This window comes from Eucyclogobius newberryi, unplaced genomic scaffold, assembly GCF_026437365.1.
Source record: "Eucyclogobius newberryi isolate DKJ021-1_F unplaced genomic scaffold, fEucNew1.0.hap1 SCAF_12, whole genome shotgun sequence".
Lineage (NCBI taxonomy): Eukaryota > Metazoa > Chordata > Actinopteri > Gobiiformes > Gobiidae > Eucyclogobius > Eucyclogobius newberryi.
The window spans coordinates 27,452,502-27,478,123 of record NW_027315746.1 but is presented as its reverse complement, the minus strand read 5'-3'; the positions used below and the strand labels follow the sequence as shown (position 1 = coordinate 27,478,123).

Genomic DNA, 25,622 nt, shown 5'->3' with positions numbered 1-25,622 from the left:
ACCGTGACTTCTTCTTTTTTGGTGTTTTATGGTGGCTGGTATCCAACTGTTACATTACCGCCACGACTTCCTCAGACTATTCCACAGAATAAAGACTTTATTATTTAGACTTTACTCTTCTTCTTCTTCTTTGGTGCTTCCCAAACCCTGTGACTGGAATGTAAGAATGTTGTTGTTGTTTTATGGCGGTTGGTTGTTGTTGTTGTTGTTGTTGTTGTTGTTGTTGTTTTATGGCGGTTGGCATCCAAGTGTTGCATTACCGCCAGACTTTATTCCTCAGACTTTGTCGTAGTTGTTTTGTTGTTGTTGTTGTTTTTGTTGTTTTATGGCGGTTGGCATCCAATTGTTGCATTACCGCATCCAAAGTATTACCTTCTTCTTCCACGCCTGGAATGTAAGAATGACCCCTTCAGATGCAACTCTACTCATGATGACATCACCATCTTTATGACCTTGTTATGCTAAGTTACTATGGGGATTTAAATGCAGCTGATTCCATTGTCAAATGCGTAAAGTATGGCTATATTCTGTAAACAGCAAAGTATCTTTCTAAATTATGTAGCAGTGGGCCCATCATGCCGGCAGATGGCGCACATCTGTACTATAAAATCTCCCTTGTAGCTCTTGCATTCCTTGTCTGCCATTTTCGCCTTCCTGTTTGTCGCGAGGGTTGTCTCGTAAGGGCCAGGTAAATGTATTCTTCAATGTCCCGCATATCTATGCATTATTAGTACTTTAAAAGTACTTTAAAATGTATTTTAGTGCCGATGCGATGCAGGGCGCCACACCAGTTAAACCTCTGTGAACCAAAAATAAATGATGTAACTTATCCCACTGAGTCCTTTAAGTTAAATTATTTTTTAGTGGCGTTGTTTTTTTTTTTTAAATCTAATCAAAACAATATTAAAACACTCGTCTGCCCAAATTATTTTTAAGAAAAATAACTCGGTCGATAATAAACATCTTTTTGCATTTTTGATCTTTGTGCAGCCGACTGCAAATGATTAATTAACAAATTCTCCACGTATCATCAATGGGATTCTAGCCACGGTTTGCACGGTTATCTTTCATTTTCACAGAGTAATTATTTTATATATGCAAGTTTGGTAGAAAGATGCAATAGAAGTGTTTGGGTGATCTCTCTGTGATATTACTTCTCATAATCTTTGTTGTTATTTTGTATTTAACCTACAGAGGTCGATCCAAACAACATTCATTTGTTGTTAGACTTGCTCAGAACAAAAATACAGGTAGGAGAAAGTTGAAAAACCAAAGTTACTCATCCTTACTATCCTGACAGATGTTTTCAAAAGTGATGGTTTTAATGTGGGATTTGAGGTGAATAATGTCTGGGCCAGGCTCATGTGTGCCCCCTGGTGTTAGACACATCACATTGTTGCAGAAGGAATAAATTAACTTACAAATTTGTAAAGATAGTCACAAAGATATTGTATTTAATAAAACTGAGCCTTGTTTTTAGCCTGTTGTTGGACTGAAATGAACAATGAACTGCAGACTATTTTTGACATTGCCATCCCTCCCTTTATTTTCTCCTCTCTGGTCTAGTTCTGTAAAGTTTGTGATGATGTTTAATCTTTGAAAAAAAATTATTTAAAAAAAAAAAGGCCTCAATAGGCACCTGGTTCTCACAAGCCTAGTTCAGAAAGGCCTCGAGGGGGGCGGCCTGGACGGGGATGCCGTTGGTCTCCACGGGAAGTTCCTGGAAGGGTTGTTCTGGCTGTGATACGCATGGTAAGAATGAGCCCGGTGGTTCAGGGCCTGGTTCGGGACACTCATGGGAGCAGTTGCATGTGGCCACGTCATCATAGGCCACAGATTGGCAGTTGCCACAGGAAAGAAAGGCAAAGTGGTATAATGGGTGTGTGTGTGTAGACGTCAAGAATGCAGCAAATCAATCTGCCTCTTTAATAAATATGATTAAAGTAGACTTACAGAATACTTTTGAATGTGTGTCGTCTTTTGATTTGTTGTTGAGGCAAAAAATCTTGGACCTGGTTAGGTAACTTGAAAACACAACCAGAAAATGAGCAGACAGCAGGAACCACCTTCAGTTCAACCTTAGGCGCAGACAGAACAATATGATCCCGAAGACTCTACAGAGGGATAATAATGTTTGCTGTTTGAAAAGTGATTTCTTTCCAAAATTTGGCAGATCCACATTCATTTGGATACGACCTCGAACACAACCATCCTTGACTTTCCTTTAGTGTTTCACCAGTATTCTAGCATTAACGGCGTATGTTTTTTTCTTGGCCAAATTTAGTTGTTTGTCCAATTTTATTTTCCAGATCCTGTTGTGTCTGTCGGGGTCTTTGGTCTCATCCTTGGCCAATCAGAAAGATTTTAAAGCAAAAAAAGAACCCACAAATCCCTTGATAAGATAAGATAAGATATGCCTTTATTGTCCCACATGGGGATTTTCATTGATGCAACGCAGGTAGATACAGAAGAACAGATCACTTATAGGAAGTTTGAAAAACACTTTCAGTAGAAGATCTCCTATAAACAAAAACTCCCATAGACAAAACCTCCCATTACCCAACAAGGGATGGAGGGGAAATATAATAAAGATAAAAATAAATAAATAAATAAATACATAAATACATAAATACCATTGCATGTGATCACGACAGTAATTGCACATGAATATGTGTCACGGCGGCACATGGATTGCACATGAATTTCACAGTAATTGCACATATGACAGAATTGCACATCAGTATTAGGTTAGGTCAGTATTGCGAGTGTTCAGAACTAACAGTGTTTGTTATAAAGTCTGACAGCAGCAGGAAGGAAAGACCTGTGAAACGTCTCCTTCACACAGCGAGGGTGGATCAGTCTCTCACTGAAGCTGCTCTCCAGAGTGGACAGAGTGTCCTGCAGAGGGTGACACTCATGGTCCAGCATAGATGTGAATCTAGCCAGGACCCTCCTGTCCCCCACCTCCTGCACCAAGTCCAGAGCACAGCCCAGGACGGAGCTGGACTTCTTGATGACTTTGTCCAGTCTCCTCCTCTCTCTCTCTGTGATGCTGCTGCTCCAGCAGGCCACACCGTACAGGAGGGCTGATGCCACCACAGAGTCGTAGAAGGTCTTCAGGAGTGGCCCTGTCACTCCAAAAGACCTGAGTCTCCTCAGGAGGTAGAGCCGACTCTGGCTCTTCCTGTACAGTGCGTCTGTGTTATGAGTCCAGTCCAGTTTGTGGTTCAGATGAACACCCAGGTACTTGTATGAGTCCACTCTCTCAATGTCCCGTCCCTGGATGTTCACTGGTGAGGGGGCAGTGGGGTGGCGTCTGCGGAAATCCAGCACCATCTCCTTGGTCTTCCCTGCGTTGACGAGGAGGTGGTTCCGCTGACACCAGTCCACAAAGTCCTGCTCCAGTCCTCTGTACTCCGCGTCATCGTCGTCCGTGATGAGTCCGATGATGGCAGAGTCGTCAGAGAACTTCTGCAGGACACAGCTGTCCGTGTCGTGTCTGAAGTCTGCAGTGTAAAGGGTGAAGAGAAAGGGCGCGAGGACAGTGCCCTGGGGCGCCCCCACACTGCAGGTCCGAGTGTCAGACACACAGTCCCGTGCTCTCACAAACTGGGGTCGGTCCGTGAGGTAGTCCAGGATCCACTCTGCAGGTCATACTCCACACCAGCCGTCTCCAGCTTGTCCCTCAGGAGCAGCGGCTGGATGGTGTTGAAGGCGCTGGAAAGATCGAAGAACAGGATTCTCACAGAGCTGCCAGGCTTTTCCAGGGACGTGAGAGCCACCGGCCTGAAACAGTTGAAGTCTTTGGCGCTCGGTGTCTTGGGCACAGGTACCAGACAGGAGGTCTTCCAGACCTGTGGTACCACCCTCAGCTTCAGGCTCATGTTGAAGACATGCTCCACAACTCCACACAGTTCATCTGCACAGGATTTAAGGAGCCTGGGGCTGATGCCGTCAGGTCCTGCTGCCTTCCTCACTTTAATCCTCTTCAGCTCACTCCTCACCTGTGCTGCTGTGACAGTCAGTGGTTGGCAGGGGGACCGTGTGCTGGGGGGATGGGTGAGTCCAGGCGAAGTGGGGAGCTGATGGTCCGGGGCAGAGAAGTGAAGAGGAACAGATGCAGGGCATTGTCCAGCTGTGGAAGAGGGCGCATGCAGCTGTGCAGGGGGAGGGGCGGGTGACCGATCAAATCTCAAGAAGTGAGCATTTAAATCATTCACACACTGTAGATCCCCCTCTGTCTGGGCAGGGGGGATTTTGAAGCCCAAGATGGTTTTCAGGCTCCTCCACACTCCCTGAATGTTCTTCTGCTGCAGCTGCTCCTCCATCCTCCTCTTGTAGCCGGCCTCAGCCTGCCTGATCTTCCTCCTCAGCTCCTTCTGCACAGTCCTTAGCTCCTCCTTGTTCCCTGACCTGAAGGCTCTCTTCTTCTCCTTCAGCAGAGCCTTCAGTTCACGGTTAATCCATGGCTTGTTGTTTGGGAAACACCGCACCGTCCAGGAGGGAACAATGTTCTCAAAACAGAAGTTGATGTAGTCCGTGATGCACACTGATGGTGTTGATGTCCTCCCCATGTGGGTCATAAAGCTCAGTCCAGACAGTGGTGCTGAAGCAGTCCCTCAGAGCCTCCTCGCTCTCAGCAGACCACATCCTCACCACACGGGACACCACAGGCTGCCTGCGCACGATGGGTTCATACACAGGCCTCAGATGTACAAGGTTGTGGTCCGAGCTGCCCAGGGGAGGGAGGGGGGAAGAAGAATAAGCCTCTTTGGTGTTGGCAAAAAACAAGTCCAATGTTCTATTGTTTCTGGTGGGGCAGGTAACATACTGGGTGTATGTTGGTAGAACAGAAGAGGGAGAAGCGTGGTTAAAGTCACCAGAGATGAGGAAGAGAGCCTGTGGATGCTGTGTTTGCTGCTTGATTTGGGCTGCTCCATTTAAACACATTGTAGTCCCGGTAAAAAAATAATCTTTCCCGTCTTTTTGAAATAATAGGTTTGTATCTTCAATTTGTCTGTGAAAGTTGATTCAGATTATTGAATTATGATTTTGATTCAACCCTTTTCGTCCAATATCAAGTAAAGGAACCATGCAAAGGCATGCATGCATGCAAGGGATGTTATGACTTTCAAAGTATTTGATAATCAATATGAACTTAATCTACACTCCAAAAAGAATATCCATATATGAATCACTTGTAAAGCATGAATACAAAAAACTGTAAATTTCAAAACTAAATGTTTGATTTTATAAAATGAGTTACTCCAACTCAATGTTTGGTAATCTATTAGACAGTGTCAACAAAGGACATTACATTATATATACATAATAAATCAACAGAACTCAAGTGTAAAACGGCCCAAGTCATTTATTTCAGTTATAATGATGTTTTAAACTATACATACTCACAATTCTAACACTAACTCACCATGACAGTAAAAACGCAAACATTTTCAACCTGAACGTTATGAAAATTAACTTGGCCATTATGCTAGGAGGCTAATGTTTTGTAAAAGGACATGACTCAACGATAAATAAGTTCAGTCGTGCACAATTGACGTCATGGTCACGTTTCCCGCGGCCTCGTGGGGCGACGTCGCTCCAGGACATGATTCGCGTTGTTTACATTTGAATTGTTGCGTCGTGACGTCATCTTGAGTATAAAGCCTGCGCTTCACGAGTCGTCATTCTGGCCTCTGATTGTGTTGATGTGCCAAGATGCAAGCTCACTTTATAATCCGCTTCCAACTGCAGCGCTTCCAGGAGCCGATGGAGCTGCAGAGCGTCCGGGACCTGATGAACCGAGAGCCGCTACAGAGCCACCTCAAGACCCTCAACTCCCTCCAGGAGAAGAACTTGGACAGCCTGGTCCAGAGCCTGGCCGTGCTCGGTCTGAGTGGAATTGAGCTCTGCTCACACGTGTCCTAGGTCATGGAAAACACAGAGGGCGATTTCCCGAGCGTCGTGAACACGACTGTGGCAGAAGGAGCCAAGGCGAGGAGGAGGTGGCAGATCACTCCGAAGCGATCGCAGCGGTGGCTTCGGGGATCTGGGAGAAGCACCCGGCCTTCGGAGAGCTTTTCCTGGCTCACCTCCACCGGCTGTGCCCCTACTTCACGCTCAACCCGCAGACGACTGTATTCTGAAGCGCATGTCGGGGATGATCCGGCTCTACGCGGCCGTTATTCCGCTCCGGTGGCCCCACGGCTCACGGTCTGAGCAGCGGCTGGACGTGGCTGACGCAGATGCTGAACATGGAGCCGCAGAGAGACGCCACGGCCACGCTGCCCTTTGTATTCCTGGAGGTCGCTCTGGCGGAACTGATTCAAGGCCAGTTCTGGAAGCTCCTGCTGCCGTTAAAAGAGGAATATTTAGCCAGGATTAAAGCCGTGACAGAAGACGCACCGGCTCTTCAGACTTCAAGACTTTCTGGAGACTTCGCTCCAGAACAGAAGGATCGACCAGGGCAACTCACGTCAGACTTCTCCAGGTCGTGATCCGAAGTAAACACCAAATTGAACTTTCAAGGACTAAACAAAGTTGAAATGTGATTATTCTCCAGATTGTATCATTTTACCAGATTTTTTTAAACCAGTTCGAATTTATATTTATAGTATAATAAATACATTTAAAAATATATATATTTGTTGTTGTTTCCTGATGCATTCAATTCCCTTTTTATTTCAGGTTTTTGTTCAACATATTTCAACTTAATTTATTTTAAAGCACAATTAATTTCAGTTATTTTATTGGTAGATTTTGATTTGTTTCTTTACTAGTTTTATCTCAGAGTTGCTTTTGTGCTTAAATCATTATTATTTTTTAAAAGTATTTTTAGTTGAAAACTCCAGACGTATTGCCTGGATTTAGAAATGCATTTGGTTGAAAAGCAAATCAATTAAAAGTGTTTAATTACCCTTGTCCCCTCTTTTGCAAATTTATGTAACGTTTTTTTTAATTCAAGTCTGTACTTTCAACTCCATGCATTTTTAAACTGGAAAAAAGTAGAAAGTTTTTTTTTTCAGCTTTGAGCAAACAAAACAGATGCATAAAATTCACTAGAAAAAAAAGGAAATTTATTCTAATCAATAACTAAATAAATATTTTTTTTGTTTTTCTTAAATGTCCAAAATTGAAATCTTTAACATTGACTGCATGGATGCATATTTTAAATACACATTTACAATTGAATTAATTAAGTAAACACACGTTATTTCCACTTTTGTTAATGATAATGCAATGACTTAGAGGCAGATTCCATTTGTGAGAAAATACATTTGACATAAAATTACATTTTACACTTTATAAAATATCAGATTGAAAAGAGCAAATCAAAACTCTCAGTGATACCGTCACTCATAGTGCAGAGTAACAATTACTACTTAAAGGTGGTATGGAAGATTTTTTTCAGCAAATTTTTTATCATATTTCCTCGTGGTGTGGATAAATCATTTGTCCTGCCACGTATCAATCATAAAACGCACCTATCGCTCACCTGCAGCCGCGTCAGGCTCGTCCCCACGTTTCCGCGTGCCTAAGCGCATGGATCTATCATAATATAGTTCCCTCAGTGTACAGGGCAAAATGAAGACGGAGAAAGACAGTTCGAGCTGACGCAGAAGTGGACAGAAATCTACGGGAGACGAGCAATGCGATGCGCTCCGTTGCGCTAATAAACAAACGCACGTGTGTGTTGTATCAGTCCGCACGGGGGAGTGTGCATGCGCACTTCCGCCTGCGTTCTCAAATCGACGAAAAATCGTCCATACCGCCTTTAAGACAGGGCCGGCCCAAGCCTTCAGGGGGCCCTAAGTGAAAAAAATTTTGGGGGCCCCTCACCACGTCATCAGAATCAGTTTTATTGCCATTGTCAGTAAACAATTCACATATGGGAACTTTCATCAACGCTAACAAAGCGCACCAAAACTCCAGGGCATCCGTTTGCCAGTTAGTTTATTCTCAACACCTCACAAACTCAAATATTGATAACTTAAATCCCACAATGCAACTTGGTATTCCGCTGACATCACCTCTACTCCCTGTACAAATAACACACGTCCCAGATATGTTTTTGGGCGTATTTGTGGGCGTTAAGGGTCGACAGCCACATTAGCAGTTTAAATGAATGAACAGGGGGGGGGTCTGGGGGCCCTCCCCCAGAGATTTTCAGACCTTTTTTGGGTCTTCTGCTGCATTTTAATGTGGTCCAGCCGGCTAAAGTAAGAGTAAAATGTTGAGGTTGTAATGCTATAAAATGATGATGTGATGAAACTGTGCCAGGAGAAAATGATTAAAGCCAGTTATTAATACATTAGTGTACTTAATTACTCAATACAATATTGGCTATGAAAAATAATTATGATCAAATTGATTCATTTTAACTGAAAATGTAAAATTAATAGTTATCCTTACTAATTTATCTTTTACAGCCCCCAACTGTTCCTTCTTGCTAAAGTGACAAAACAAGTTATATTAAATTAAACAAATGGCATAAGCATTGCTTGATTAACAATTAACACTGATAAAACTACACAGTGCAAACATGTTATTCCCAGAGAATGAACAGAACGAGAAGTGAAGGTCCAAACCTCGCTTTAGTGAAGAGACTGCGTTTCTGCAGCTTTGCCACTTTTGTATGAAAATATATAGTATTATTCTATAACAGACGTAATCATAATATGTCTGGTTATTTTTCACTGACAATTAATTATAATTTATAACAAATAGTTTAATGATGCTTTTTAAATAAATTGAAATGTTTTATTGCTCTATTAAAAGTGAATTACAATATAAATGTTTGTTCTGATCTGAACATCACACACTGGACATGAAACAATGCTGCGATGTGATTGGCTGATGGACCTTACGTGCATAAACCTTTACGTTCCTCTCATTCCACTTTAAGAAGTCAAAGTAAAACAGACATCACGAGTCACGATTGATCTCACACATGGTGATGTGAGAGAGAGGGACGCAAACTCAAACCGCTCATCTCTGACTGAGGCTGCACAGGGGCCCGGGACAGGGGCCTGGGACAGGGACAGGGACAGGGGCCCGGGACAGGGGCCCGGGACAGGGGCCCGGGACAGGGGCCGCACACTGTTCACTCCAAAGTCTCACGTCAGAGGTTCTGGACGAGACGGCGCTCGTCCGGACCGGATCTCCGCCTCTTTGTGACCCGGGCCATAGACGCCCCTCACCGGCCTCACCTGCAGCTAACACTACCGGGCTGGTGTAAATGTTAAGCTTATTATCTTTCATTCAGACATATTATGCACGGTGCAGAGCTCTCGTCGCCTCCAGCCTGAGCGAACTAACGTGACAGACTCGTGTTGTTTCAAACAGCAGCATTAACCGTCTCTTTGTAAGAGAAGTTCAATACCTGGAGAGTGTTGTTGAGTTTGCAGTTTCTTTACATCGTCATGAAGTTTCTTCTTTCGTTTTTCGGCATCGGGGGGATATATTCCTCTGGACATGAGGACCACGTTGTGTTGTGTTTATGTTTTGCTCTCGTTCTGCTCGCGCACAATGAAGTTGACCAATCAGCGCAGGTTTGGTGTCTTGGTTGCCAGATTGTCATTACAAATAAATGCGGTTTGTGCGTTATGTTACCGCTGCCGCGCCAGCAGCGCTACTACACTAGTGGTGCATGCTGCGCTTGCACTTCGCATAAAACGGGTTGCCAGATTGGGGGCCCTATTAACGCCTCGGGGCCCTACGCGGCTGCTTAGTTCGCTTATAGGCTGGGCCGGCCCTGCTTTAAGAGGAAATAAAAACACAAACAATTGTTGGCATAAAACAGTTTCTAAGTGGCATTAGTTTACCTGAACTACATGTGTAACATTTACATTTTTATATTTAATCATCACAGACATTATTGCTGTATGTAAAGTTGTCGTTTATGGCTTTCTTTCATAGATTTTCTGATAAGCAAAGCATATTTTTATCAATAGAAGTTAAGCGATACCTAATGCTTAGCGTTAACCTTATGCAAGTAATAAACTAAAAAAAAACTGCGTATGTGTCGTCATGGTAAAGGAGCACGGAGTATGGCAGATCACATGTCTCGGCTCGGATTGATACGAAATCAGCCACTTTCAACACGAATAAATCCAGCAAACAGTTGAGCAGCTCATTCTGAGTCATTTTGGACGTATCTTTTGTACACAGACGTCTGTAGATGCAGTTTTAAGACGTAAACATGGAAAAGACGTTGTGTGTGGCACTTCCGCGTATGCGCGCGCTCATGCCTCTGTCTCTAGCGTAAAAAGCGTAGCTCCATGGCGTAACTTCTACGTTCAAAAGGGCGCTCGAGATTGCGCCCATCAGTCGCTATTTCCTAGAAAGCAATAGTGACGTAGTCACTTTTGATCGATTTGATTGGCTAAAAAACCCCATTGCTTTTCTTTCAAACCGCCTCACGGGTAGAAGTGACGCAGGCTGCGCCAGGCAGCAGACCACGCAGCGCCAAGTATACATCTATATCTATTTATAGATATATATATGGACGTATATTATTATTTTACACATTCACACCAATAAGAATATAAGATATTTTTGAATAAATTATATTTTTTTTAAGACACACACAACAATTGACGTAGTTGGCAGATTGACAAAGGCAGCGGCGCCAGAAGTTAATAAATTAACGTCTAATGTTTTGGTAGTTAAGTTAGTGAATAAGTAATTAGCTATCAAATCATTATGACTTGATAAGATTTGTATTTAAAATTCTAAAAAACAAACATTGCAATACCCACTTTCCCAGTTTCCTGTGGCAGTGTTGACTTCTTCCCAACATTTCACAAAAAGAACAGACACATTGTTCCTCATCAGTGCCTAAATCTTTATTTTTCAGTAAGCTACATTTTTTTCTCCAAATTAGACAGTTTTACATCATGACACAAGAGTAACTTAAATGATCTAGAGCCGACATGAATGCTTGATTCCAGTCTCCGTGGAAGAATAGCCCCGAAAGTAAACCAACGAAAAGGTAACCAAACACAAATAGTAGTCCGAGAAGCCCTCTTTGAACGCAAACCTCCGCCTGACGTGTCGGCCAAATCGTCCAAAGTTAGCGAACTCCATGCGGGCGGAGTTCTCGATTGTCCACAGCCGTTAACGAGTGTTAGAACCACAGTGAGTTGATTAAGAGTCCAGTCAGTTGCATTCGGTAGTATCATTGTTTCGAAAGAAAAAAAAAAAGAAAAAAAAAAAAAAAAAAGACAGAAGCAGCCGCGGTCCATTTTTATACAAGGAACTTCAAAATGGCACTGTCAAAACCGGAAGCAGAAACAATGGCTTCCCGAGAAGTCCAATCGGAAAGTTAGCGTTCGTTTTGGCGGGAAAATGCAATGACCTGTGATTGTTCAAGATCCACGGCGGAAGAGTCAGAAAATGGCGGGAAATCCCCACCCATGCACAGTTTTGTTTGTCCGCGTGGTTCGTCGAATCGGGTCTCAAGCGGCGCGAAACGACGCTCAAATGTCTCTTCCCGCTAAGTTTCGTTTCAAGTTCCTCCGTAATGAATGTAAAAGATGACAAGATGGAAAATGGCACAGTTTTTGGTAGATTTTGAAGTTTTGTCCGTGTGATGTTAGCTAGGTTAGCGCTATGTGCCACGAATCTCCAAGAGCCTCTACTTTCCCAGGCTCCGTTCTCCCTTCCATTATCACGTAACATAAACAAAAAAACACACAAAATAACAGCCCCCCAAATAAACATTTGTACATTGATTTCTCGTGAAAGCTGACAGACATCAAAAGGGAAACTATGAACGACTCAAAATGAAAGATGTGCAGCTCTAAAGATTTTCGGCCGATTTGAACGGGTTTGTGCGGGTTTCACTTCTTCTAAATCATAGTGTGTCGACAACGCACAAAAATCCAATTCCCATCGTTAGACAAAAGAGCAGTAGATCTAATGCGTTTTCTGTGTTTTTTATGTGCTTTTTATAGTTTTGTTTCCATCACGTGACCAGTATGATTCAGTCTTCATGCCAGCTTCACCCAAAAAGTTGTTTCATGCATAGATTTTTGTACTGGGCAAATCGCACTAAAATTATTTTCAAAATTCTGAGTACCAAATTTAAACAGCTTCTTTTTCACCGAAAACAATGTCATTCAGTATTTAAGCAACAAGACCAGCACACCCAAACTAAAACAGGAAGTCTGCCTGGTTTACTGAAAGATAGAAGGCATTGTTTGTCAAATTGTAAAGGCTCTGGAAGGCATGAGCTGTGTTGGTATTGCATTAGCTCATTTAAACATTTAGGTGTTGTTTTTTTGGTCACGTGATGAGCTGGAGACGGAAAACGCATCAGATCGTTGCCAAGCACCAGAGAACAAGTGTCCCATCAGACGTCAGCGCGTTACAGACCACCTCAGGTCATGTTCCCAGACTTATGGCTTGAACTGCAACTGGAATAAACACAAGTGTCACGCAAATATGGCAGGGAGGTTAAATATGACTTCAAAGTGGTTATGTTTCGATTTGGTAAAGATTAGGGAAAATGTTGGAAGCAATTTGGTTCAGTTTAGAAAAAGGAGACATTATGTAGCTAATGAATGTGGCTTAGTAGGACAAAGGAAAACCATAGAATATTATAGACTCCAAATTCAGCCTCTTTTTAACCGAATAAAATGCTTACTTCTCTTAAGCATTGTTGATTGTGTAAAGGGTCATTTTAAAAACTGATCTGCCATTATAATGCAACTTATCTTAACTTCTTTGTCCACTTTGTTTACTCCAGTCCCAGTTTAAAACACAGCTACATGTACAAATATTTACTCAGCAATTCGATCGTGCCCTTTCTATATAGTACTTCGATACGTAATTAAAAACCCACATTATAGCCACAAAACCTCAGTCATTTTATGGTTCATCTAAAATATCTGTACATTTACCCATGTCTTTCCGTTTCTCACAATTCAACCATTGCCGTCAGCCCATCCCTGGTTCGCCTGAAATGCTTGGACATCCGTGGACACTTTGTCAGTACCACAAGCTGTGAACTAAAGGCAGTAAGGGAGCGGGGCTTAAGTCACACCTGCACCTGGACAGGTACAAATCATGGAATGAGACAGAAAACGACATACAATCAGAAATTGAAACATTCGCAAACGAAAAGAACAAAAACCCTTGAAGAAAATGTCTCCGAAAAGCACAACAATAAGTTTTTTATATCCCACATCTAGCTCGACATTAATAATTCAACAAGATCAATATATTTTTATAATCATTTTAAGGTACCTCTTATATTTTCTGATTATTTACAACTGTACAGGCAAAGCACACACTTCAAAGTGCACAGATTTAATACAGTATTGACTAGTTTTGCATTTACAATATTCTTTCCCGCAAAAGAAAACAAAATAATTAAATTTTTTTTGTACAAAATTAAGGGAAAGAAATGAAAATGCTTCTAGATTTGAACTCTGTGGGTATTCTCCACACTCAAGGGATTTTCTCAAAAGAAATAAACTCTATACTCGTCTTGTATAAAAAGTTAAGGCAAAGTCATTTTTCAAGTTTAAATAAAATTCAAGTTTCTCAAACACTGGATGGACATTTCTTTACATTTAGCGTAAATATAGAGGCATCTCTATGTATTTTCTCCAAACAAAATGATATTTCTCATGGAATAAACAGCATTAGTTTATAAATATAAGCAGATATGGTTTGCCTCTTTCACCATTTCCACCAATGAGAAAAAAAGGAAATCGCTAATCGAGCCATCCAAGTGCATTTCAGTCCTTCAAACGAAAAGATGATGCTTCCAAATCAAAAGCTATGAGCAGGAGTTTCTCCGATCATTTCCCTTCAGCACATTGGCTCCTGTGTTTCTTAAATGGGATTACCCAGAATGCTTTTCTGTTTGTAGATTCAGGAAGACTTTGGCAGGACGAAGAAGGTCCCACAAGGCTTTTGAAAATGAATACAGCAGTGGTTTGAGACAAAAAGGAGGTTTGCATCTCCGGTGGATTAACCCCAGCACACGAAGGACTAGAAGCACATATTAGCTCCGGCCATGTCACATTACCCACAATGCATGTAGGCCTAGCTCGTCTCAGGAAGCGTCCTAAAGCATTCCTTAAACGGATGCTGGAATCGGAAAGGTTTCAGAAATCTAGACATGACTAGACATCTCTGGTTCACTCCCAAATGAACAAACACAACATTATGATTGAACTAGCTCTTGATCTTGTGGAGGAGCAACAGATCTACTCCAAGCTCTCACTTTTTTACTCAAAATCAATTTATAAATGCAAAATGTGTTAGTAACAAAAAAGATAGTGCTAAAGAATTTTAGGTATAGATATATCCAAAATAACTAGGTATATAAATAGGTGGAGAAGACCATTATTTACATCTTATTTATTTCACTATATTAATTAAAAGGTTACTTATAGCATTTATAAATATTTCGGGTGTTTTTTTTTTTCTTTTGAAGAGGATTATTCTTTCTCAAAACTCGCTTTCTGCCCGAGTGGTTGCTATGGACAGATATGAGAGTTGCTTTTGGGGCGGGGCCTTGATGTGCTTTGGTTAATCTCATCCCGGTTTGCTCGTTAAAACGGAGGACAAACTGTGCCGACGCGAGTGGGAAGCATGTGGTCGTGGTGGCGAACACTCGGGAAGAGACAACGAAGAAGTCTTGCATTTCACTCAAGATTTTTTGTTTGCATTTTTCTTTTTCTTTTTTTTTTAAACCCGCCGTCAACTTGTTCCACGTCACTCAAGCCCTTACACAACAAGCCTTCAACTAAACCAGTCCATTCAACTTCCAAAGAACCCACACATTAGTACTCAAACCTAAACCCTCGCAGAATTCTCCTCTCAAAGGTCCTTACAGCAGATTTGACTTCCCAACTGCTCGTTTGCTTCACGGTTATTTCGACAAATGTACTTCCCTTTTTGAAATATAGATTAGGAGCTTTGGAGAAAACTAAGGAATCATTTTTGAAGCACCTGCCCGTGTCTAAATATCCCGTCGTCCTTATGTACACAGTCAAAGGACGGCGGTCAACTTTACCAAATCCAACCTAGTGTCACCCACAGTTTGACAATTGTGCGTCAACATATTTGATCCACAGTTTTTTAAGGAGTTGTAAATATCTCAAAAATCCAAAGCCAGTAGATTGAAACAAATGTGGCGTTTTAAAACTTTTAGATTTGATTTTACGGTTGTGCGATGTAGAAAGCAGTAGTTCGCAACCAATAAAAACCACAGCAGGATTAGGCAAGCTCAAAACTGAAGTAAACAGTTGCTAATAGAAAAATAAAAAGATTCAAAAATCATATTGTAAACGGGAAGGATGAGATGTTAATATTTGCTGATAATATTAGCTACATAAAGCTGCACGACAATGCTGCAACTCCCGCAAGGCCAGTATCAACCAATTGTTTGTCGAAACTCAACACCAAATTAAATGAACAAAAAAGGAAATAAAATTGTAAATAAATTAGACTAAAACAAATGAACTGGTGCTGTACGTGCACGGTAAAGTGCTTTTGTCTGCGAGCCCTGATCAGAAGAAGGCGCCTCCTCTGATGATTTTTAATGCTGATTCTGTGATAGACAGCCCTGACGTGTTTCGGGTGGGTGCAAGGGGGCGGGGCTTTATTGGGGGGACTTGGGCGGCGTGTGGTGGGGGTCTTTGATGTTGCTTTTCCCTGGAAGAGGAGGTGGTGAGGCCCAGCGTCGGCGAGGAGCGTCCCGCTGCGTTCTTCCCGGTGTTTCTCTGGGGGGCTTGTTAGCGCCTGTGGAGGTGCTGTGAGGGGCGTCGCCTGCTGCGGGGTGGGGGGCCTCAGGATACATGCGGTCATCACCACTGGCTTTGGGCTCCTTAGAGGGGGCCTGTGAAGAGGACGCCGAGTCTTTGATTCTCTGACAGATCTCGGCGTATGATGGCTTTCGCAACTCCTGGAAAAGACAAATACTTCATAAGTGCCATCACATACTAAAGTTTTATATACAAAAGTATGTACAAATACTAGGGCTGTGTACCCAAAACAAATTTGGTGCCAATACTTAAATGATATCTGGTTTTGGATATGGGTACACAACACATTTACATGTGGCCAAAGGATAAAATAATGATGTTCTAATGTTACCCCTGCATCAAACACACGTCTGAAGTGCTTTACTTGTAATTCATGCTTCTTTGAGTAATCTCTCCGGGGCATTGTTAGAAAACTATTCAAATCTGCTTCAAGGTTTATATTACAAGGCTCAGCCCACAAGTTCACGCAACCAGGAAGTCTCTGCGGCGCTACATGGCCCCTCCCTGCAGGTAGTGCCGCAGGCAGCAGTTCACAGCTACAGAGTTATTACAGGCCAACATGGGAGAAAGTGTGCTTTGTTTGTTTAGACCACTTAACAGAGGACTGGGTCTTCAACTAAAGTTTGTTCGGTTGTGGACTCATTAAATCAGAGACTCTAAAAGAATGACCTTCCAATAAGAGAAGTCCAGAGAGTTATGTTGGACAGAATTTCTTTGGCTGTGGTGAGCTGCTACGGTTAAGGCATACGTTATAGTTCATAGGGGAATGTATCCTCTGCATTAGCCACCGGGCGCTCTGGGGCCCATCTCCAGATCCTGTGCTAGGCTTGATCAGGACAACCTTAATTATAATAGCTGTACTTTTAGAATGCTCTCTTGTGTTTCTTACTGTTATCATTACCACTTGTGCTGCGCTCTGAAGTTAATTAACTTTAAATCAATACCCCAGAGAAGTGTAATACCCCCTCTTTAAATCCCAGACCGGCCAGCAACAGACAGTTTGTGAGCCGCGCATATGTGATCATTTACAATGATAATAACTTGAGGGACCGTGCCATTATCTTGTAGCCACATATTAATAATATATTTTGCATTGTCCTGTCCCAGGCTCTCTATTCTGAGGCATTACTTCACCAACTAGTAACTTCAACAAACAAACTCACATCTCTGAAATCCAATTGAAATATATTTCTGTTCTTCACCCTCCAAAAAATACTTCAGGTAATAAACAGTGAAAGTGAGTACTAACTGTGGCAGCTCCATTGACCTGCACAGATTTACTGGCAGTAGATAGTGTCCCAGGAACTCGCTCCACTGAAGGCGTCTCCTTCACCTCTGCCGCCTTCACCTCGCTGAAAGAAAACACACACACACACACACACACACACACACACACACATTAGACAAAGAGTGCCAGACACATTTAGTCCAGGTGTGGTGAGGGGGCCTTACGATGTGGAGGTGACCGCGGTGGGGGTGAGCGGCGTTCCAGAGGCGATGGCAGTCTGTGTGGTTGTCGTGGTGACAGCTGATGGCTGGAGGCTGTTGGGTTTGGGGGAAGTGGACGATGGCTGTGACTCTTTGGGGCCTGAAGGAGAAATGGCTCCAGAGCTCAAGTCTGCGTTTACATTCTGAAACAAAACAGAACAGAAAGTTAGGTTGGTCAATAATATGTTGTGCCAGATTTCTAGTAATTGTACCTGCGCTCTCTTCATTTAATTTGAGCCCTGTTTCCGGACTTTCTTTAATTTAGGACTTGCAGACATACTATAGGGATCTATACAAGACCAACACCAATTTACTGATTACAACATACAAAAAGGGGAATTAAATCTTTAAAGAAGGCGTATAATATCCCTCTAATTTAGTATTAAAGAAAAATCAGATCACAATTTTACATTCTGTTGCAGTAGATCTAAAATGCCTTATAAATAGACTTGGGTCCATTGACTTTCTGTTCAAAATTGCAAGATGGAGAGTTATAATTAGCCCACAGAGCATTGTGAGAGAAAAGGCAGAGACAGGCCTTTGAACTGCACGACTGAATAAAAGCTGAACACGGTTTAGCGTAGTGGTCAGTTCTGATACATAATGCACTCTTAACCTTATCTTGAACAGGTAAAAGATTGACAATTTTCCATTTGAAGCAAAACATGAATAATCCAGTCACTAATGTGAGATCCAAATGATATAAACATATAAAGGGTTAGAGTTATGATTAACATAGTCCATAAATATTGCAGTGTCACTCAGGTTTGCTCAGCATTTGAGATAAATCTTCTATTTTGGAGTTAGAGCAAACTTTTTTTCACTAGACGTCATAGTGGAATAAGAGCAAGTGAGCGCCCTCTGGTGGAGCAATGATGTAAACACGCCAGGTAACGGAACATTTTTGGTTAGTTAACCACAAACACCCCTAATATGACCCCTTTAATGTGAAAGTTGCTGCGATTCCGTACCCGTTCCTTAGTGTTGCCGATGACAACGCTGCTGGCCAGTCGGTTTTCGAACACATCTTCTGTTTTGAGCTGACCAGCTGCTCCAGGAAGAGGAGGGAAACTGGACAAGCCCAACTCGAGCCTTGGAGATGGGGGTTTGGGGGGTGGTGACTGGGGCGTCACTCTCTGCAAGAAACAAAACAAAAAACATGCAGTTTAAAACATCTGATGCAAGTTCCCTCAATTTAAATTTGACCAAACGAAAATCAAGTTGTAACTAAACAAAAATATATACTCACAGTAAACTTCTCGTCCCTCTTTTTCCTAGAAGCAGAAACATTTTTCCTTTAAGAAAGAGAACACTTCAATTTACAATCAGTCTTGGCGTTTGGACAAGGGGATTTAGTTAGTGTCCAATCTCCAAGAACTTTATTGGCAGTTACTTCCTTTCTGACCAAGACTTTTTTTTTTATTGTGCCTTTTTTGTGTTTTTAAATTGTGTTGCCCCTGTGATTCTTCGTACGTACCTTCCTCTTCCCATTCCGAAGTCGTTGGTGGAGGGCTCGGACACCCGCCCTGTGCCCACGGTGTCTCTGCGGGGGAAGGGGGTGGTGGAGGGCGGCCGGCTCCTGCTCTGGGTGTTGGGGAGCCTTGTGGGCGGGCTGCTGCGGACCCCGTTCAGCCTCTCGGTGGAGAAAGTGGGGAACAGGCCCGGGCTGTCCAGAAGTCCAGGGCTACGGTCCACTGTGGGCACTGCCGGCCGCAAGTGAGACTTACTGGGATTCCTGGACAAAAGCAGTGTCTGTCAGATTAAATCTATAAAGAAGGTGAAAAGATTATTTTGGTAAGAATGGATGTCAAGAGGTCCGGTGATCCACTCGACAGACATTCTGAGCATCCCATATTGTTAACTAAAGCTAACAAATTTATACAGGGTAGTTCCAGGTTTGGTGAAATGTAAGGCCTTTTTTAGATTTTTTTTTTTTAGACAATCGCTATCAAAAAACCAACACTACTACAGATAAAGATGTGTTGGATACAAAACATATACACTGATGAAGTCAGTAACTACTGTATGTTAATACCAATTTACAATTTATGGGACGTTTAGGCTTAGTTACAATTGCAAAATCTAACATCCAACTTACATATTTTACCATTACAAGTAAAACAAGGACCAAGAAAATGTAAGAACATTATACTTGAAATGTAATACGTATAATGCTTTTCAGGCCTTACATTTGGTACTTACATTTAATAATTTTGTAATACTTACTTTTGAAATGGTCGCTCGGTCTACAGTTTCATTACTGACAATACATTGGTTGAACAGTGCAAGGCAAGTAAAAAAAAGCAACTAGATGTGTTTTATATGTTACGCTTACAAATTAAATAAATCTCGTTTGCATTGGAATGCTGCACAAACAAATAAAAGGTGAAGTGGAGCTCAGACCTGTTTCTGGGAGAGTAGTGTCTGACAGTGAGCTGAGTCGTGGCTGGTTTGAAGCCGTTGAAACTGTTAAGGAACTGGTTGTGTTGAAAAGGTGCAACCTGCAATTAGAGCAGAACGAGACATTTCATTCAAATCGATACATCACATTAATGCTGTGAGCACTAAAGCTGAGTCGCTGTGCAGTGAATGAGTCTGAAGGTGTGTGGGCTTTGAAAGCAGAGGAGATTCATCGATTATCACGAGATGACGTAAACAAAGTGATTTAAGAGCTCCGAGTGAATCGAGGTGACTAAGATCGTGCATGTGTCAATTTACAGTTTAAACTTGACTGTGCTTGATGACTTTTCCAAATTCAAATAAATGACAGCCTACAACAGGTGTCAATTTGACTTAAAAAAAACTCGAACTTCTTTTACAACCCATATTGTGCTATTAAAATGTAAACAACAAAACAATGTAAAACCGTTTGCAGCTAGGGATGTCAAGATTATTAGGTTAATCGATAATCGTGATTATTCAGGTATATTTTAACAGCAAAATATTAGTAATACAAGTATTTTTAATTCAATCTATAGTCCAAAAAATAGACTTAAATGTCATTTAATTTTTTTTTTTTTTATCTGGCTCCTTTTGTCATATTTAACCATTTTTCAGAAAGTTCCGTTTCGTACAGCAGTTCACAAACTTGAGGAACAATAACATGTTAAAAAATTAAGACGTGACAATGCTGTTTGGACACAGTCTCAATATTTGTAAATAATTGTCAAATTGTGTTGTTTTATCTCACAATAAATCGTAACACTAATATCGTGTATCGCGACATCGCTCTTTGCAGCGTTCCAAACATATTCATCACTGTCCTAACACATTCCTAGCGTCTTAATTATTCTCCGCATTTAGCTTTCCATAACTTTCAGAGGCTGTTGCCGTCACGCTACTGCGAACAACTTCCCTAGTGTGCGAAGGATAAAAACACTTCATAACTAGATATCTAGAGGGCAGACATGTCTTACCAGCGCTGGGTCGATGAAGCTGTGCGTGGTGGACCAGGCTGGTGGAGTGATGAGGCTGTACAGGGGGTACTGCTGCTGCGGGCTGTACACTGGGGGGATGTAGTAGGACGTGTACTGGCGCTGGGCGTACGGGTTCACCTCCACCGGCCGATAACCGTTCTTTGGCATGAAAGTGTTTATAGCGATTGCCTTCGCCTTTATCCTAGCCTGAAAGGAAAAACAAGAAAATGAAACATGCTTTGGGGTTACAAGGCCATTTCCAACACAACACAAAATCATTTCTACTGTTACTGTCTTAACATGCTGTCGAGTACCTTTACTTTAACAATTTACATAAGTCCACACAAAGCACACCGGGAATCAGAAAGAGAAGCTAAAAGAAACCTAGCTTTCTCGCCCCGACATGCTGATGTAGGCAGAGGTAATGAATGGCTGAAATGCTCTGAACGAGTCAGGCGATGATGTATGGACTTTCAAATATAAAAACAGCACAGGAGATCACGGAGCTCTGCCTGTGACGTCACATTCATCAATTCGGATCCACTAAACAGGATTCATCAAACTAGTGTGAAAGAAGTCAAATACAACTCCGGGTATGTTTTTGATGAGGAAACAATGTTATGAAAAAACCAGATGTAAACCATAACCGGTTTTATAAAATTCAACTTGCTAAGAAAAGAACACTTGATGAGGTTAATGCTTCACTAAATGTGGTAATTGAAGCTCAAAAGAAGGTGAACTTTGATTCTGTCCGAAAGTCAAAATCTCTTTCATTTTCCCAATGGACCCAGGCTAACCAGCTCTGTGGCAACCATTGCACAAAATGATGGTTACTTTGGTACTTATAAAGTCGTGCTGTGCCACATGGCTTTTTTTTTTTTTTTGATTTAATGGGTAAAATGAACAGGTGCCACAAGTCCCAGCCCACTACTGCGCTTTGTACGAGAAGTACCTTAATAGGCTTTCCCTGGAAGGTCTTCACCTCCTCACGGAGATACTGATATGCCTAAAGCAGAGAAACAGCCCATCAGTTGTGGTTAGTTAGGTTCATGAGGTCTGATCAGAACATGTATTACCTGCTGTGCATCTGCTTCTGATTCAAACGTGATGAACCAGTTGTCATTGTAGGCAAATTCACAGTTTATGAACTTCGGTAGGTTATCCCCTTTGAACAGAGCCTCAACCTCCTACAGAAAAACAAAACATTTTAAAACAATGAAAAGGTAATTTCCTTCATTTATTTTGGAGAAAGTCAACTGTTTGGAAGCCCGTACCTCTATAGGTGTGCTCTGTGGGACTTCTCTGAGGATCACGATGCAGCGGTTCTGATTGGGCCGCACCTTTTCCCCCTTCTCATCCACCTGGACCAATGGCAAAGCTGTGGAACCATAAAACACACATGTTCAATATCAAGGGTAAACAAATTAAACTCTTTATTAAGTTCACCTATGGTCTAATTATATGTACATGCTTTCTCAGATGTAAAACACTTACATATGTAAAGCACATAAACTTAATAAACATACACAACACATAAACAACACTCATCCATCACTTACACAGACCCAGATCTTTACGAAATGCGACCATTACAAGTCACATTTCCTGGTAGTAGACATTAAAATACATGCAGAGGAGAATCTGTCACTCCAATTAAGCTTCACTTTTGTCACTTTGGTTAAATTGTGCAGAGCTTGAATAAATTCAGCAAATGGAAACAAACGTATTTACAATGAAGAACGCTCTCCCATTTCTGTTATAATAAATCTTTTGGAGGTAATTTTTCACTTCTGCCATAACTTTACCTCCGAGTACAAGCTGTTCCACTTTGCTTTTAGTTTGAGAGAGAAGGGCAGAAATAATAAAACGGTGAATTACAGCGTAAAATGTCGACGATGAGCTCCACGTCGGTGCTGAGCTTCTTGACGTGGTCCAGGTTGGCCACGGTCATGATTGGCACGTACTGGTCACTGTCCATCTGCGAGATGAGGTACATATCACTGGCCAGATTCTCCCTGGAAACAGAAGCGCAGTTAGGTTAGGAGAAAAGTTGGAAAAGTGCATTTGTACACAACCTACAATGCTATTTGACATATTAGTACCGTACTTCCCGCACTATAAGGCACACTGTTAATGAATGGTCTATTTTTGATCTTTTTTCCCCCCATCCATATATAGGGGCACTGGATTATAAGGCATACTGTTGATTTATGAGAAAATGAAAGGCTTTTATTGTGCAGAAAACACGGTATTATGATGTTATTAGTTGGTAGTTATAATGATTTTCCTCATTGGTTTAATCAGAGTTGTATTTTGATTGATTCATCTTGTATTCTCCTACTTTTGAGGTTTGAGTGCTCAGACCATTCATTTTGCATACGTCCTTATCTTCGGCCCACAGCTCTGCGATTATTTAACAAATTCAGACTGCAGATCATACGCAAATAGTCAGAAATGTCGTGTCACTATGAGGAGACCAGTCCTGTTCTGGTGCTTTAAACAGGGAGACAATGAAACAGTTCCCATTGTGTCATTTTAGACCAATATTGCGGCTTACAATGAACTAAATCTAAAACTACAGTGTGATAACCGATTACTAAATAACAAAAAAGCACTATATTTTTTCTTGTATGTAGAAAGTTGGTACACACTTGGATCAATTAGTTCGACTGTAATGAATGTAATGTACTGATTTAATTTTTTTCAGTGACGTTGTTAATGCTGGATGAACAAATGTGTAGTTGAGAAAAGAAAGCTGGTTTCACAGAGCAAACTCACCGGGAGAGACAGAACTCCAGTGTCTTCTTCAGGTGCTCCCTCAGTCCATCCTGAGGAGACTCGGGCTGCGTGTCGGTGACTGTGCACAAAGGGTTTGCAACGACAAGCTACGTTACGACACACACACACATAACAATTTGTTTACTGGACCTACAGAGTTCAAGAACATACTAAAACTGCTTTCCCAGACTTTCGACTTGACTTTAAAAGCATGTGGTTTGGAACTGAAGATCAGACATTAGATTGTTTTTGGAAATAAAAATGTAATGTCATTGAATGACTCATTTTATGTTAAATCTTCCAGCCTTAGTTATAGTAAAATAATAATAAAATGCCAAATTAAGACGATTGTGATCTTTATAGGAGGTCTGCAATTGTAAACGACTAAACGTAACGTGCTGAGAGTGAGTGGACGTGCGAGCGCAGTCGTGTTACCTGGGGGCACAGTTTGCCCGGGGTCACTGAATTCGGTGTAGGGTTCGGAGGAGTCGACAGGAGCCGGGTCGGCCAGCATCACTGCCACTGGAGGGGGCTCATCTGGCTCTGTCACCAGGGGCTCCTTATAGGCCTTCTCCTCAATGGCTTCATACCCTGGAACAGTCGGGACATGAGAATCTGCGAGGGAAAACTCAATCATCAACACATTTTTGAATATGGTTATTAGAAAATTATGAAATTGTATGCATTTCTGTTGCTCTTCTGCATCACAAACATAGTGTCAACTCTCTCCCCCATTGTATTGATCTATTAATTCAAGATTTATTTCGTAATGGCGATAAAGTCCAACATATTTACAAAACTAAAGTAGATTGCAGCTGGTTGTTCTTTTCATTAGGGTCAAAATTGAACTTACATCATTAAATAAAGTCTCTTTTTTTTTGGTGAATTAAAGGGGACATAATATGTATAATCATTGTAACAGTGTTAAAAGATCATTAAAGTTGGTGTTTGCTCGTCATAAGTTTACCCAAAGTTGTATTTTGATTAAATCCTGCAAATCATAAATAATTCCTGTTTCCCCTTCTTGTACTCTGTCGCGATCATTAGAAAAAGACTCTAAAATGTCATGTAGCCACTTTTCAAAAACACAAATCTGAAAATGACAATCTGCTTCTTGTTACGGCGAAATGACACTGAAGAGGCGGGGCTCATCCGTTCTGCCATTTTGAACAGGAAGTCAATGGACCCGTTTCTATTACTTAGCCATTTTGGATCAATAAAGTGGATTACGACAAACAAAATGTAAAAGGACTCTCTACTTATGTTGCAGTTCAATACGAAGCACCCGTAAAAAAAAAGCATAAAACGTCTCCTTTATTCCAAAAGAAACTAAACACTAAACAAGCAGTCAGAGTAAACGTAAGAGGTGAATCAGCTGAAGTCAAGTTCCTCAGGTTTTAAATAGAGCAGCAGATTGCTACAATAAATGTCCTGACAGTCACTCTGAGTCAGGCCAATCAATAAGTTATTTCAGTTGCACCACGTCCCTCCGAGCTCCACACATTAAAAATCGAGTGATAACGACGTGATCATAAAAGGAAGGGTGATTGTAGAGAGGATGTTCATAGCTGATTACAGAAAATTAACAATGAATGATTGAAGAGGTGTCTGAAAATGACAAAGACAGTGCATCTTGAACCGGTTTTATAGCTGTCTAAATTCAGAATCTGATTGTAGGGTGGAGTGAGTTGCAAACATTTTTAAATCACAATTTTCTTTACGCCAAATTACTTCGGCAATTATTTGATCACAATTGGCTCTAGCAACAGTATTAGTCACTACTTTTGCTCCTATTATAAAAGGTGTTTGCCAAGTTGCGTGAAAATCTCTAAATGTGTAAAGATCGCGCAGTGGACAGTGAGTTGCAGAAGATGTTTTTTCCCCCAGGTATTTAATAATAAACTACAACATGCGCAGATTCTTATTTGACCTTTTTTAACCTTTTTTTTACTTGCTTAATAACAGAAACAGGTCCATTGACTACTGGTTCAAAACAGCTGAACAAATAGATTCTGCCCATTTACAGTGACATGTCGCAGTAGGAAGAGGCAGAAAAAAGGCTGTGTGACCTTTTTGACCCGGAGTCTGAATTATTTGAATAGTTGCAAAAATGTACAAAGGGTGTAACCAAACAATAAAATTACAAAACTAT

General features: G+C 41.5%; 1 protein-coding gene across 7 annotated transcripts in view; it reads right to left on the bottom strand.

Moving 5' to 3' along the window:
* Window positions 1-10,825: 10,825 nt before the first annotated feature.
* Window positions 10,826-25,622, bottom strand: part of LOC140356629 (la-related protein 4B-like) — a 32,083-nt gene continuing 17,286 nt past the window's right edge. For 3 of the 7 annotated variants that reach the window (XM_072441755.1, XM_072441756.1, XM_072441754.1), the window contains exons 4-17: window positions 23,906-24,085; window positions 23,471-23,549; window positions 22,571-22,707; window positions 21,967-22,070; window positions 21,769-21,879; window positions 21,645-21,698; window positions 20,693-20,899; window positions 19,680-19,777; window positions 18,754-19,011; window positions 18,526-18,571; window positions 18,248-18,412; window positions 17,241-17,419; window positions 17,038-17,140; window positions 10,826-15,928 (exon numbers count right to left, since the gene is read on the bottom strand). In XM_072441755.1, coding sequence (XP_072297856.1) covers window positions 15,626-15,928; window positions 17,038-17,140; window positions 17,241-17,419; window positions 18,248-18,412; window positions 18,526-18,571; window positions 18,754-19,011; window positions 19,680-19,777; window positions 20,693-20,899; window positions 21,645-21,698; window positions 21,769-21,879; window positions 21,967-22,070; window positions 22,571-22,707; window positions 23,471-23,549; window positions 23,906-24,085 — 2,024 coding nt within the window. In that variant the 3' untranslated portion in view covers window positions 10,826-15,625. Of the gene's footprint in view, window positions 15,929-17,037; window positions 17,141-17,240; window positions 17,420-18,247; window positions 18,413-18,525; window positions 18,572-18,753; window positions 19,012-19,679; window positions 19,778-20,692; window positions 20,900-21,644; window positions 21,699-21,768; window positions 21,880-21,966; window positions 22,071-22,570; window positions 22,708-23,470; window positions 23,550-23,905; window positions 24,099-25,622 lie in introns of all 7 variants that reach the window. The other 4 variants (XM_072441761.1, XM_072441757.1, XM_072441758.1 and 1 more) reach the window with 4 other exon arrangements.